General features: G+C 39.1%; 1 protein-coding gene across 4 annotated transcripts in view; it reads right to left on the reverse strand.

Moving 5' to 3' along the window:
• The window catches only part of FAM13B (family with sequence similarity 13 member B), a 39,951-nt gene that overhangs the window by 16,535 nt on the left and 7,778 nt on the right, over window positions 1-15,638 (reverse strand). For 3 of the 4 annotated variants that reach the window (XM_015875677.2, XM_015875678.2, XM_015875675.2), the window contains exons 2-11: window positions 15,464-15,630; window positions 14,360-14,550; window positions 13,726-13,938; window positions 10,387-10,564; window positions 9,765-9,909; window positions 8,504-8,661; window positions 3,567-3,608; window positions 2,528-2,683; window positions 709-844; window positions 451-474 (exon numbers count right to left, since the gene is read on the reverse strand). In XM_015875677.2, coding sequence (XP_015731163.1) covers window positions 451-474; window positions 709-844; window positions 2,528-2,683; window positions 3,567-3,608; window positions 8,504-8,661; window positions 9,765-9,909; window positions 10,387-10,564; window positions 13,726-13,938; window positions 14,360-14,516 — 1,209 coding nt within the window. In that variant the 5' untranslated portion in view covers window positions 14,517-14,550; window positions 15,464-15,630. Of the gene's footprint in view, window positions 1-450; window positions 475-708; window positions 845-2,527; window positions 2,684-3,566; window positions 3,609-8,503; window positions 8,662-9,764; window positions 9,910-10,386; window positions 10,565-10,797; window positions 10,987-13,725; window positions 13,939-14,359; window positions 14,551-15,463; window positions 15,631-15,638 lie in introns of those variants that run through there. The other variant, XM_015875680.2, reaches the window with a different exon arrangement.

A 15,638-nucleotide genomic window follows, 5' to 3' on the forward strand; every position in this document is an offset into this window, starting at 1 on the left:
ACCATGCAACACTCAAGCATCATGCTCTCCCTTCATATTCTTACTGCAGTAATGTTCTTTTAGCCCTGAAGTAAATGCACTTCAGAAGTATAATGCACATTTCTCAGCTGTTCTTTTACTGAAACAACTGATACAGAATAAAATGCACTGGAGTTTAGATTTATAGAATTAATTCTAAAGCAATACACAAGGCTAACAGCTGTGACTGGAAGTCAGCTTGTTAGGTTATTCAAAGAGTCATTTCAGATCCATGAAAGAACACAGTTGCTTTCATACTTTAACAGCAACTTCAGGCATTGTTAACATTTCATTTTCTAAGCAAAATAGTTTTAAAAATATACAAAACTTTCTATTTTTACTACTAATGTCAGACAGAGCCCTAGACCCTCCTCTCCTCTCAAAGCCTTTATTAAAACAGATGCTATGCTAACAGTTGATATGCTAACTTACCTCGGCAGAAGGAAGGGCCAGTACCTGCAAAAAGAGAGAGAACCCACAGTCAGGGTCCAAACAAGCTGCACCAAAAGTACACAGAGATTTCTCTGCATGTTTACAAAGTATGCAGAGCAGAAAAGGAAATTAACTGTGCAAAGCAGCTGAACCACATAAAGCTGCATCAGAGATATTAAGAAGACTCCGATACCCCAAATGCTTTGCTGAAGTCTTCGCAAATAATAATTTTCATATACAGGAAGCTATTCCTCTCACCTGAATGCTTTCTTCCTCCTCAGTTACAGTATCATGTTTCATATCTTCGCTGCCTAAATCTGTGCTAACCAATACTTCAGAGCAGTCTCCCGTGTTCTCACTGCTACCAACGCCATTATTTTCAATAACATCATTCCTAAGGAAACAAACAGTAAAGCATCAGTAACCTGTTCTTCAGCCCTCAATCGGCCTTTGTATAGCTTATACACACTTCTGAGGTTTTCTGCAATGGTATGTGGTAGATACATAAAAAAGGATTTATCCAAAACAACCTTGACTAGATGAAGTTCCTTGATTACACTCCTCTCAATAGTGAAGTCAGCTAATTTAAGTTAGCATCAAAATGCACACTTCACTAACAAATCCTCTTATTTCTAACATTTTATATTCCTAGAATTCAACTTAAGGTTTGTAAAAGTACACCCACATTAAAACCAATTTATACCATGCCTGTTTGTCCATAGATTCTTAACGTATCAGCATGTCTGTCGCTATGATTCCATAATTCATTGCAAGCCATTGACTTTTGCCTTCTCCTCCCTCAGGTAACTCCAAACTACTTTCTTGATACTACACAAGATGGTCTGCAATTTTACATTTTAGTTACTTATTCTGTAATTCCTGTAATCATTTTTGTTAGTTCTAAGAAATCCACTCCTGCTGACTGCAGTTTGTAGTTATTTATTTAGTCATATATCTTTCTTCGGCATAATTTGTTGACTGTACTGCTTTAAAGAACCTGGATGACCTCTTTCAAGAATGCTATCATGTATCGTCTATTACAGTTAATCCACAGAGAACGACGCAGAAGCATCTGAGCTAGAGACAGTGCCAGAAGAGCATATTGGGTTTCAAACCTGCAGTGATGGTACTTTTAGCCTCCGCTTCTGTGAAGCCAGCCAGTCTTAAAACACTTATGCCATAACTAATGGGATTCAGCTACAAGAGGGAGTGTTCACCCACTGAGAGTTTATATCACAGAAATTAGATCCATAACCCCAAAATTCAACTTATAACAACCGAACATTATGAGCAATGATTATTACCTTTACGATCACTTACTAACTTATCTCTGACAAGAATTTGGACTAAAGACTCCTAAAAACAGCAGATATAGAAAATAGCATTTGACCCTCTGAACACTCCACACCATTTCAAGCTCTGACCTTAAGGAACTTATGTTACAAAGCGCTACTTAGCTACACATTTTGGGAGTTGGGAATTGTGATCATTTATATTTAAAGAATATCAGCAGGTCACAGTTTCTCAGTGCTACCCCGGAAATTGCTACACCCATAAACACTAAGATCTATAACAAAAACTCATCAAGTGAGACTGAAATCCTATACAAATACATCTACAGTGCTTATTCTATCTGCCATTAGCTGTTTTGTTGACTGCCAGCTGTGGAAGTACAATAGTTACATTGATGTGGAACAGCATGGTAAGGAAACTGAAATAGCACCTACAATAAATTTTTATATATGGTGAAACTGAGTCACAAGTAACATTAAGTGAGATAAAGAGCCGGGCAAATAAGGTCTTGTGCTACTTGCAGAAAATTCAGCAGTAAAGTAGTTATACTTTGCAATTTGCAGCTATATAAGAGCAACATAAAATACTTGCTTCAAGAGCTGTTCATTATTTCTGTCAGTTGAAAGCTGATTTGATTTAGCATAGAGATTTTTAAGGAATTTTTTAAGTGAACAACAGAAGACACAACTTTTGCTTCTGGGTGAGGAGTAATGGGGCAGTTTGGTTTGTAAGACCTAAAGATGCACAATTCTCTACAATTTAGTACCAATACAAAATATCTTACTGGTTGTTAGATCCTTCCTCATCCCCGCTGGGATTGTTTGCATCCTTGTTACAGCCCAGTCTGTGTTGCTGTATTTGTTTAAGATCATTATCTAAGCTGCTCTGCAGGTCGAAAAGGTGCTGTTCCACAGCTGCTCTGATTGTTCGTTCTAAAATGCTAGAAAAAAAAGCCACAGAATTCACATTAAAAATCCTCTTTTACACTGATCAACTATGCAGAAGGGTAAAAACAACAGATGAATCTTTTATACCAGGTAGTTCAAGGAAAAGAAAGAAAAAAAAAGCAGGTTAACCAATACTAGGCGATGGGGAGTACTGAAAACATGATATTCTATCAAGTAATACCCAAATGAGAGAGTATTTTAAAAGTTACAGATTACCATGACTTCAGTTAACAAAACAAAACATCATACCCCAAACTGTACAAAACCTGAACATTAGCATGCAACAGTCAAATCCTGCATCTACAGCAGGTCAAAGCCAACCACAGAGCACATACAGCACAGTTGGCTGTAGCAGCTCCTGAGCAGGACTGTAATTGCAAAAGTCAAGATCCAACAAATAGTGGAGACAATAAGCCTGTACCTGATGAAGGACACAGCGTACACCCAAAGGTATGTCAGCAACAGAACGTTCTTTAAAAGCAGGGTATACCAAGTGTACTTTTTAGCCACATTATCCAAAACAAAACTTAGGGCTATAAAATTGTGTTTTATTTTCCTCCACATTTCTGCATGCAATTCTTCAGAACTGCACTAACTATAAACAACAAAAGTTGGTGCTGAAAACACATTGTGAGAACAATCATAAGGTTAAATCCCTAGGAAATACATAAATATAGAAACAAAACGGTTTGCAATCTAAATTCTACCACACTGTGCTCTCATGTTTCTGTGGTCAGTGATGCATGTTAAGTTCTTCTGCAATATGTTTCATTCATAACTAATCAAACCTACTGCATTTGTTCTTTTAAGACAATGCACCGATACATGTTATAGCAACAGCACAATTCACAAATCATACACTGTTGTTATACTTACTCTGCAGAGGCTGGCAAGATGCTTATGGGAGAAATATGAGCACTGCAAGACAGAAGAACTAAGTTAGTGAAATGCAAAACTTAGTATATTCAATATAAGTCTCAAAAACAAGAGAAAGCAAATTTGAAAATACTAAAAATCTAAATGCAGAGAAGCTAATAAAAATTGAAAACACAGGGAGCAAAGTAATTACTTATTTACAGTCCCTGCAAGATTCCTCCGTCCAGACAAAGTGGGAGGCCATCATAAGACAAAGGCGCCTAGGCAGCAGTGCAGGTTTCTGTCTCCCAAGAGCCGATACTCAGTACATTAAGGAGCTGTAAGAGGTATGGTCTTTCCCATGGGAAATATTAATCGCTTAGTCTCAAAAGACTTCCTGACACCTTGCTTAAGAAGGCAGATTTTAACCTTGCTGCCTCAAGCAAGTTCCAAAGTACTTTGCTTTCCTTCGCTGTTGCAGTTCGTAGGGACTTTTCCCTGATTATCAGATTGTTGCACAATTTTACTCTGCAATGTTCAACAGATCTGCAGTATTCTCCAAGGACAGAAAGGTTTCAAGTACAAGGCAGGTACTTTCCAGAGGTTTTAAGACATGAGTTAGCCACTTGTAAAGCACTTTGGAACCTCTTAGCACAATCTACTTTTTACCACGTAGCAGCACTTCTGACAGCCAAAGTGGTTTTTAGAAGTGATTTTCATGAATACATGAGGGAGAAGAGCAAATCTGCCACCTCAATGGGAGCTGGACAGGTACCTCTGCAAGATGGTTCTGGCTGATATTAGCTCTGTCTGTACTTGAAAACTCATCTGATGGTCCCTCTGCTTAACTAAGAACAGCTTTAATACAGCAAGGAGTATCTTGTTCAGACCTTATCAAGTCCACTGGTAGTCCTATACCCACCACTAGAGAAGTGAAATAATTAGACCATCTGGAACAGACTTTCTACTTTTTCTTCTTTAAAGCAGATGTAACACAAGCCATAAAAGACTTGCTTGCCAGCTCAGTGTTTAAACACTAACTCATTTTCCTTCAAGCCTAGAAGCGGTAAAGACATTTGTCTTGAGTTGTGAACATTTTTTATTGGTGTCCACACTCAGAAGTTCCACGTAGCCCTACTACTTGTACAAACTGCTTAAGCCTTCTGATGTTTAAACAACTTCTGCACCACCATGATTTGGAATAAAAAATGAAGGAGGAAAGCTGTGAATAAGTTCAGCCCTATAAACAAGATATGAGAGAGAAGAATGAGGAAATACCAGAGGAAAAAAAAAAAAGAGATTTCAAACCAAGATGGATGTACTTAAGTACCGGATATGAGCACTATCAGCAAGTCCTGTAAGAGCTGCATCACAAAAGGTATGCTTACTTTTATAAAGTTCTATTAGACGTACACTAAAAATCAATTTATTGAGCAGTTGCTCCCCAGGACACATCAGGGGAAAAAGAGGCAATCAGAGCATAAAGCACTGCAACACCGGTTGTAAAAAAGAACTACAAAATTGAGTCAAGGGCACAAGTACAAAAGTATTTTAGGAAACTGTGATGACCTGGAATCGTTCTGTTCTTTCGCTATCACTTGAGACAACAAGGAACTGTGTCGGCAGTGGGGAGAATCAACCTCATCTCCAAAGAATCCAAAAGATTTCAGACATGATTCATAACAAAATTTTCCATCTTACTGCATAACCTTCAGCCCCACAGAGGAGGATCATTCACCGGTGCTTTTCATAAACACCTTTAGGTGCATTAGAAGTACTCAGCAAAAGATGTGCACAACTCAGCAGCATTCCAAAGCCTGAACAATCCTCTTACTATGTAAAGAATTATCCTGTGCCTCCAACTAATCACTTCAGCAATTAGGCACTTTTTGAAAGAAACATGTCAATTGCTCTTGGCTGAGAACACATTACAACTTCGGAACTAAGGCACCAGTTTAAGAATACTTGTTTAAAAGCTGTAACTTACACTGCTACACAGTTTTAATGCAGCATGACACAGCACCACACGAAGGTAAACGTCTTTTGTTTCACAATGCAAACCCACTGCCAGGAACCCCCTTTGTACCTTTCCCCGACCCATTAAGAGTCCTTGTAAGTATCCTGTGATGGAAAAATACATTATCTAGAGATAAAACATTTCAAACCTCTTCTTCCTAGTATACTGACAGTACACAGATTATTTCTCATTAACAACAAAAGCAATTTTGACATTATTTCATTTCACAATATCCCCAGAATACATTCATCTCACATAACATTAAGAAGTGATATCTGCATTCCCATCAAAGCAGCGTTTTCCTTCCATGCATTTACCTGTGCAGCAGGACTTTACAGGCCATCCTGATTATTTTTGCTATCCCAAACGAACACTTCATGTAAAAATGCTTCATTTGAAAAAGAGCAAAGTGTGCTGTCGGCTGGAGGTTATGCATTCTGCTCCCACGGTTTCAATGGCTGCTTGTCAGACAGCACTTCTGGAGTGCTGCACTAAACCCTGCAGTCTAAATAGAAATAGACTGCAACATGAGGTCACTCCTGACAATAAGCTGCCCAATCAAGACTTGAAAGCTTTTCTAACATGTTGTTCACATATTTTCCAGGGCAGAAATAGGAAAAAGTATTCAGATAAACAACCAAGAGAGAGCCAAGCTAAAAGGTATAATATATCTTCTAGCAATTCAAGCTCTTGTTATATTTGTAATATTCAGATAGCCTCATTATATGTACATTTTGTTCCTTTATTATCACAATCTCCTTTCTCTCTGAGCTAACTGAAATAGAACTGGATAACAAATGGCAGAAGCAGTGAGGAGTTCACCTTCACATTTAATACAGACAAAAGCAAACTGCTCACAGAACTTCCTACTTGTCACATCTCACCTTTCTACACACCGCATTTGAAAAGCACAAAGAACACATCAAGGAGATTTCACCTTATTAGGTTTGCAACTGAGGGTATTTGAGATGAACAGCAAAAAGTAAACTGAATGCTATTTGGCAAACAGCAACAGGGAAAAATTCAGCATACTGACAGTTAAGGACTCCAGGGTGATTATTTCAACAGCACATCTTCATGTCAGCTGCAATGCTGAGTCAGGAATTCTTTTCTACAGAAGTAAGGACAGGAAAAACTGACAGAGCCATGTTGAAAAGGCTTCTGATAAGGGAACATTTCCTTTACATACACCGTGTCAGCTCGTGCACAAACTCTCCCCGGCTGCATAACAGACTGAAAGATCACTCAACAGGTTTACTTAAATACCAGCCACCAAATAAATTGCATGAATGATTTCCCATATTCTCACCTCGCCTCTCTCAGAGAAGCCAGCACCACACAATGTACAACTGTCGTGTTTTACCAAGAACAAGTGGGATGAGTGGAAAAAAGAAATAGAGGTGGCAAGCCAAGTAGTAAGTTATAGCTCAAATAGCTAAAAGGAAGGTCGTGTGCCCTGCCGGATGAATCAAAACAGTCCATCTTTAACATGAGATGATAAGCACGCAACCTTGGTCTTTTCTCTCAATAAAGAGACCAAAACTATACAGATACTTGGTTCCCAAAACCTGAGGAACAAGGAGGACAAAGAACTTCAGGCTAAGGAATGGTAAGAATCATGTTTAAGGCTCACTGCTTCCTCTTTCCTTTATAGACTGCTGCATGCCCCATGCCAAGACAAGCACCCCAATCAATCTGCATTAATATTTAAAAAATAAAGAAAGAAATAAAAGTAAAATGCAAAAAGGCCATTAAACGTGTGTTCTGAACAATCTTCAGTTCCCAAAAAATATCTACAGCAGTTACAAGTTCAACAAAACACATTTCCTCATTCAGTCTCTTTCTTTTTCTTCAGATGTTTCCTGCCGTTATTCTGGTTTTACAATAAATTCTCTTCAACAGGATTCCTCCTTATGCTTTCCCACAAATATGCAAAACGCCAACCATAATTAATGCCTATTAATTTTTAATTAACCCTAAACATTATGTAAAATGATTTTCTCTTCAGGCTAGTGACTTTCAACTCTTAAACTTGTTTAGTTCATCTCTGCTGCTACACTTGCACATTCCACAAGCATCTCAATGCCCACAAATAGTGGAACTGCTTAAAAACCTCCACTGGAGCACAGAGCGCTCTTGCAGAATTCCAGTTTCTGGAAGGTTTCGTTTCATAGTCCTAAATCAAGCTAAGACTGAGCTGCTAGATTACCAACAAGGACACAGAACAGAACATAAACATGAATCTCTTGTTTTCTAACTTGATTATTTTATACTCTAAAAACTCCTGAAATGAAGAAAATGTGCAGCAAAGCAGCTGACAGAATCCCTGTCATCCCTGCCATCCCTGAAATCCCTGCAGCTGTGAGGCTTGTCAGCCGAAGGCACTAACCCTCCTCCTGGACTTCCCTGTGTTTCTGCTGCTTTCAGATAGGCTTCGACCACAGGTTTTTCCTCACCCCACCCTTCCAGGTGCTTCCTGCAGTGCCCAGACCAAAACAAATGCTGTAGAGAGGGGGGAGGAAAAAATCCCCTAAACAGAAATTGTGAACTTTAAGTACAAATAAAGCAGACTTAAACTTGTCTACTACAAGCAAATAAAACATAAACCTGCATGTTACAGGCAAGCACAAACCCACACTTCTGTCCAAGAGGTTAAGTTTATGCATGTTGTTCCTGAGGATATAAAATTCACTGAGAAAATACCACTTTATAGCATCAATAAACTACGCTCTTTTTCCCCTCTTACTCTGCACAAATCATAGATAACCCAATCTGAGTTCTACTGCTAAATCTGGGACCCGTCACTTTATTCCACATTTTACTGTAGCAAGAACTGCACCTACTTTGAAAGCTTCATGGACACCACAACGTACCTCAGAGGTCTGAGGGTTTCTGCCTCACACACCACAACAGACTATATTCCAATGCAGAAACAAGTTACCTTGTTGATGCTGTAACGCTCCTGGAATCCGAGATACTCCCTGTCACATCTAGATGCACCACAGCTGGCTGCTCATCAGGTTTTTCCGTGCCATCCTCTGGAAGTTCTTCAGACTGCTCTAGCTTTATATCTTCCTCCTCTTCCAAGAGATCATTTATCTGTACAAAGATTTATTCGCAATTAATGACTAGTAAATTTCATTTAAGAGCTCCAGGGAATTAGAAGCATGGAAGAGATAAAAACAGAATACTTATAAAAGGACAACATTCCTCAATCATTAGGTACCCAGTATTTGCTTTTACATAAAACATTCTACACAATGAAATGTAATGTTTTTACCCCTGACTTTCTTCTGTAATTGGACAAGAACGTAGCAGTGCACTAAGGGGTAAGCCCAGCTGCACAGTTAGTTGCACGTGGAGCTGCTGGTGGGTTGGCCCTGCTTCCCTAGCTCCACTCAGCCTTGCACTGGCCCTGGAGGGAACAGGACCCAACCAAAGTGTGCTGTTGACATCTGGTGGAGACACCATGAAATTCAAGGGACACTCCGCCAAGTCTCAACATTTTCAAGAGAAAACAAAACAAACAAACAAAACCACAGCAGCACAGAATACAACAAGATGCAACCACACCACACATACAGAGCCTCCTCGGGAAGTGCTTTTGCTAAAATACACAATGAATCAGAAGCAAATCAGTAACTCTCAAGCAAGAGAACAACTAACTATAAGGAGCACTCAACCCAACTTAAGGCAACAGTTCTCTGCCTCGGGCTTCAGAAGTTACAGCCCTGTTGTATTTAGCAGCTTCCTGCACCCAGCAGGACAACGTCAGCTTTCAGTGCTAGACGTATTCTTGCTAAAAGCAGAAGAGACAGCAAACATTGCAAAGCTGCAGTGGTTCGCTGCAGAGCAGAAGCTGCTCAACCCAGAACTGTCTGCCCACGCTTGCTAGTCTGGGTGAACAGGCAAGACATCTCCTGCAGCAAAGAGGAAGCAACCAGCTCACTTGCCTTACTTGTCTTGGGTAAGGTATTATTGTTGCTTCAGTCCATATATACTTTTCTATCTGGACAGCTGTACTTACTACCAACGGTTTTGCAAGTATACCCACATTAAGAAAATCTACTTCAGGAAATACCAGGCTTTGTCAGTTTGCAAGGAACTATCAAAAGATGTGCTATATTTCAACATATCTTTCACAATTACAAGCTATAACAGACACTTAAGTAACACAATATTGCCACTTGAAATATTCCTACCTGCTCAGTTATTGAGCTCAAATCATTAGTAGATGAAAAATCCTCCTCTTCATTTTCAAAGAATTCATAGTAGTTCTCCAGAAGTCCCGCCATTATTCTGCTAACTATTTCTTGTTCCTTCAGATCCTCCACATCTGTGTAAATGCTAAACAGTTCAATACCGTTTTAGAGTAAAAATTTACATCCAACTAATGCCCCCCAAAACTTCTGCAAAGGGCTTCCACAGAGAATGACTGTGCTTCACAGCATTATCCCTCTGCCATTCTGAGCACCGCATTATGAAACTTTATAGTACCTTATATTTTTGAAAGGGATGATGAAACAACTAATTAATGAGGGAGTATTATAACTCTACTATTTTCCTGTTGAAATACCAGGATTCATTTGTATTTTGACTACTTCCTTCCAGAAAGAAATTACAATAATATGACAATCAAACCTATGATTTAGATGCAAGCAAAAAAATTATAACAGGTGGCAGAGGGGAAGCACAGAAAGACACTGCATAAAGCATACTGCATACTTGCTGCAGTTACTCAGTGGCTAGGAGAGGCCCTGGATTACAGATTTCCACCATCAAATTTGCTTAAAAGCATCACATAAACCTTTATAATCCACTTACTGAAAAACATCCGGGCCAAAGACTGCAGCCAAAGAACTTGCTGACCAAATTTCTTCATGATGCGATGCTACATTGGCTAAAAATTTACACAGAAACTTCAACAAACTGTAATTAACAGGTGGAAGCTGCTGCAAGAGGAACCTCAACTTTCTTCCAAATTCATCTTCATTATTATAATCTGGAAAACAAATATATTTAAATCACAAAATTAAGATAATATGACACGAAAATCAGATTGTCAACCTTTTGACTTGTGCTTCTACTCCAGAAGTAATTGCTGTCCTTTGGTCAGTTCACAGCCTGTAAAGTTGTCCGAAAGTGAATTACATTTGTCCAAACTGAGATTTCTGTGCTCTAATTGTCTGAGAAAGAACAGCCTCAAATCCAGAAGTTCCACTGTAACTCATGTACCTGGAGGACATTTACACTGGTAGAATTTCTGTCCCTGCATGTCTCATTGCAGTCTCTGGATTAGCCTCTTCTTCCCTGTTCTTTGCAGGAGAGGTTGATAACAGCCAGTTCCTACCCAGTCACTCTTATGCAACCATGCCTGAGCTTTAGAGGGATAGGGATGAAGCAGGAGAACCTAGCTGAACATCAAGACCTCTACAGTCTTGATTCCACAGCATAGTAGCACCAGATCACTCTCCCTAATAATAAATTACAGTACAAAAACCAATCATTTCTTAGAAGAAGAAAAAAAAAAAAGATAACTTAATCCAATGATTTCTGCTGCATCCTCCTCTGCAAGCCCAGTCAGCAGTTTCCAGAATGTTCTTCCCCATTAAATGCTCAGTTTCTGATTACTGTCTGGTCCTTCACATCCTTTCCTTTCACCACTGCCTTCTACAACTTCTTCGCAGAAGAGTTCTAGAGACACTAACAGCTCTACAGCTAACTTAAAAGCCAGTTACATTTTCCATGTTTTAGGTGAACTGGCCACTTGCTTTCTTCCTCCACAAGCATCCCATTCTCAATACCTTACCTTTGGTATTACCTATCTTTGACAATACTCAGCTGAAGGATGTAAGCTATATCAACACAATCATCCCTACACTTTCTCAGCCCACAGCTTGCTGGTGCCTTTCAGACCTGAATAAAGGTCACCCCAGGATTTCCTCGTTCTCACCCACTTACATCTCCCCACTAATCCCTTCTCCTACGCTCTCACTCCAACAGGCAACAAGGTCTGAAAGGTTTACAATCATTCCTAACAAGGAGATTCCATACAAAGGAAAGAAATGTCAAGGAAGCAAAATGGGAGAATAACTGATCCTAATAGGATCCCCGTCAGAATTTTGGAAACTCTTAGGTTAGCAGAAAAGGCTGTTATGAGTGGTTATTCTGCTTCTCTCCATGAGAGCTCAGACACCCTGGTCTTAAATATCAAATAAAAGCAACAGGGTAAATACCCTACTGTATATGTGCAGTAATAACACCAAACAGTGACTGGGCACCACTCCAGTTGCTCAGACAGCCAACATCTACAACACCTCAAGTCAGGGGCAACCAAGTACAGCAAAATCCTCAAGGTAGCAAAATGAACTTCATACAGTACTGGGAGAGCTCTAGAAATGTCTTTAGGAAAATATAAAGAGCAAAAAGAGAGAATCTTAAAAAAACAAAAACAACAACCAGCACACACACACAACAGCAACAAAGAAAAATGAACCTTTCTCAAAGTAGCCCTTCAAACAATGGAGGGAGCAAAAGAAATGAGTGGTAACAGACAGACCAACAAGCACATGCACATATAGATGTTTTGTCTTTACCAATTTGTCCTAAAATAAAGGTTCTATACAACAGCCAGAGACCTAAAGTGAAAATGCCGGACTGTAAAGGAATTCCTCTAAAAGCAAACCATGGATACACAGCTCTGGGACACACGGCCTACTGTGCTGGGGTCAAATGCTCCCCGTTATCAGTAATTCACCTCTCCTCGATGAACCACCATCAGGCTTGTAGGGAACAATCCTTGAAGGGCTTACAGGCTTCAGCTTGCCGTACAACTAAGTTGTTGGGTTAACCTTAGTTTACCAAACAATACAGATCCTCCAAAGACATATCCCTAACCTATTTATGGTATGTTACAAAATTACCAAAACTCTGTATTTCTATAAGGAGTTCTTCTAACTAAAACAGAGCTCTCCATATGACCACCAGACAGTGAAAGTATCAAAAGCAAAACTCGAAAGGAAATCAAACCTCTAATTATAGCATCAGGAAACAACATTTAAAGGTTCATCTGCATCAAGAAAATCAAAACAGGCACTTTTAAGCTTCCTGAAATGGCTTTGTTTTACACTTAAAAAAAAGTAGTATAGACAGTAAGCTGACATTTGAATTGAAATACAGAGTTGCTCTGCAATTTTAACCAAAGGGAAATCTGTGGGAATCACTGCTGGGGAACAAGTCTTTTCTCAAAACAAGCCACGTTCAAAGGTGGGGGAGACCATGGACTCCACGCTGTAGTTTACAAGTCACAGAAGGAAATTATATTGTCACATCAAAGGAGTATACCACAATCTCATTTCCAGTCCTGATAAGTAACACTGCAAATCACAGCGCATAGCAGTATTAACTGACAGAAGAGCACCAGCAGCTTTCTGCATTAACCCGTAAAAAAATAATAATAATCTTTTTATTTATCATCTTTTTCAAGAAGGAAGGGAAAAAAAGTTTCCAAGCTACCCACTGAACTGGGACTTCAGCAATGCAAAACAAAATAGCAAACATGCCACTAATGAGATTTCATCTACTGATATCCACTTTGGTTTCTCACTACTGCACACACCACAAACATAAGCAGAACTTCAGGTTTTAACATGCTTCTCTGGGCAGAAGCTTCCAAATATTGTTTCCTGCAGAAGACTATTCAGTGCCTTGCAGGAAAGGCATCAGCACTCAGCCTCTGCTCACCAGTTATCCAAATAACCACCTGGTGTTCAAAGCTTCAAAATTATATAGAAGCAGCTTCACACTGCTGCACATGATCCCATGGCTCAGTACTTCCTAAATGCGACATAAACCCTACCTTGAAGAAACGATACTGACAACAGAAAACCAAAAACATGACTCTTACTAAGCAAAACAGAGCCTAGCACTTGAAAAGAACTAACCAACAATGAGGGATGAACAGAACTCCTGTGGGTTGTGATGTCAAAGAGCGTGGAACTCTGACACAGCTACCTTCTGAGGTTGCTTTATTAGTAAAGTGCCACAAGACACTCCTACTAGTCAAATTATGAACTCCAGCACATACAAACACAGATAAAAAACACTATGAATTTAATAGTGGTCTTTACTCTTAAGAATAAATATATCAAAAATAGTTTTTACCTTGAGAAAGTTGCATCAAATGTATGTGCAAACTGCCTGGGATAACTGGCTCTGGAAGTTCCTGAAGAAAAAATCTAAGAAGGCTAATAGCTGAGGGTACATCTGCTTCTTTAACCAGGTCCACATCCTCTCCATTATCATATCGTTGCCGAAGCCACTCCACTGTCTCAGCATTCCCATTGACTTGAAAAAGTCCTTCTTGTTCCAGACCTCCTGAGTTAGAAGGAAGTGGCAAAAATAAAAGTGTTAAGGTTTGGTGTGGATAAAATTATCAGAAACTACTGACAATCAGGTACGTATAATCTGCACGCTGAATTAAAGATTGTCATGACCACAGTTGGACAAACTTTTCCTAAACACATTCTTATGTCCAGCTAATATAGTAATAAGGTGAACATTACTGGAAATGGTGTAGTTTTGGTACTGCTAAAGTTCCCTACTGGTGTAATTGCCCTTCATATCCTCCAGAAAACAGTGGTAATCAAACATAATACTGAAACGGTGCATCACTAGAAGAAAAACATACAAAAAGAACCATAGACAATTAAATACAAGTAACTAAAAATAAACACTAATCAAAAACCAGTCTATTTTGATGAGTATATTATTTAAAAGACAGCAAAATAACACATACCATGTTCCTCAATATAGTCCACCACGTGGCGGACTATGAATGGAACCTCATTGTCTGGTTGCCCTTCTTGCTGCAGCTCATCAAGTGGAATTCCAAATATTTTGTTAGCAAGAACAGAGTTGCAGTTACTCAAGGAAGGGGAGGAGCTCTTCCTCATATCTTTTTGCAGCCAAAAATCAAAGCTGTCTTTTCTGTCAAAGAAGAATTACAATTGAGGTCACACTTCATTGTACAGTGTTGAGTGTATTGATCTGTAACACAGTGCATTTTAATTACCAAATGCAAACACCCTAGTTTCTCTCAGTCTGGGCACCAATTTAATGAGAAGTTCTGCAATGTCTCCAAATACAGGTAGCCAGATGAGTCACCACTGATGACGTGTTCTGATCAGTTCTCAACAGAGCACTGAGAAGAACACAGCAAAGAAATACAACTAATTTTCAATGCCATACTACAACTTGAGGATCTTCTAACGTACCTTTGGAGAGCCAGATTCTTCAGTATATTGTCTGTATTTATCAGTCAAGCTTTGAAAATGACCCTCAAAAGACACTCAAGAGGAAATGGAAATAGTGGATAATTCCAAACCGAAAGCCCAGTGTTAAGTGACGTGAGAAGTAACTATTTGGTGATACAAAACTAGATGCAATCAGCATCTCGTGGATTTGGCTTTTTTTTGATCTACACAATGAAATTTTCAACACCTGCATCAAATTCAACATTTTATTGAACAGATGCTCAGTGATACCATTCTCATCACGCAGAAGCTCAAGCACAACTCGCAAGTCTTTGTTTGATACAGAGCATAGATAGATAAAAGCATGACCACAGGCAGTATAAGTTACTCAGACTGTAATCCTCTCAAAACAATATATAGATAGATAGCAAAGAGGAAAAAAAAAATCTTTCAAAATAAATGAACAGATGTTTAAATGCAAGTGCCATTTCCATAAAGACTGGTCGATACGAGATGAAGCACATACTGTTAAGATAAAATGTGGCAACTAAACTTAACGCTTTGCTAATGGATTGATAAATATGTTAGAACAACTGAAATCCATATTTAAGCAGATAAGTCCGAGTAGAACAGTTGAAGAAACGTACCTCAGAGTACTTAAACAGCCGAGTTTGAAAAATGTTTTCTGCGCCAGCTGCCCTCACTGACCAAGCATTCTTTTGTCATTTATGGTTGTTTAAGATTATGGCAAAAGATCAGCCTGTAGTTCCTCATTGAAGAATAGCAGAACTCTATCAGTACTTCAGCAGTTAATCTGAAAAG

This window comes from Coturnix japonica, chromosome 13 (assembly GCF_001577835.2).
Source record: "Coturnix japonica isolate 7356 chromosome 13, Coturnix japonica 2.1, whole genome shotgun sequence".
Classification (NCBI taxonomy): Eukaryota; Metazoa; Chordata; class Aves; order Galliformes; family Phasianidae; genus Coturnix; species Coturnix japonica.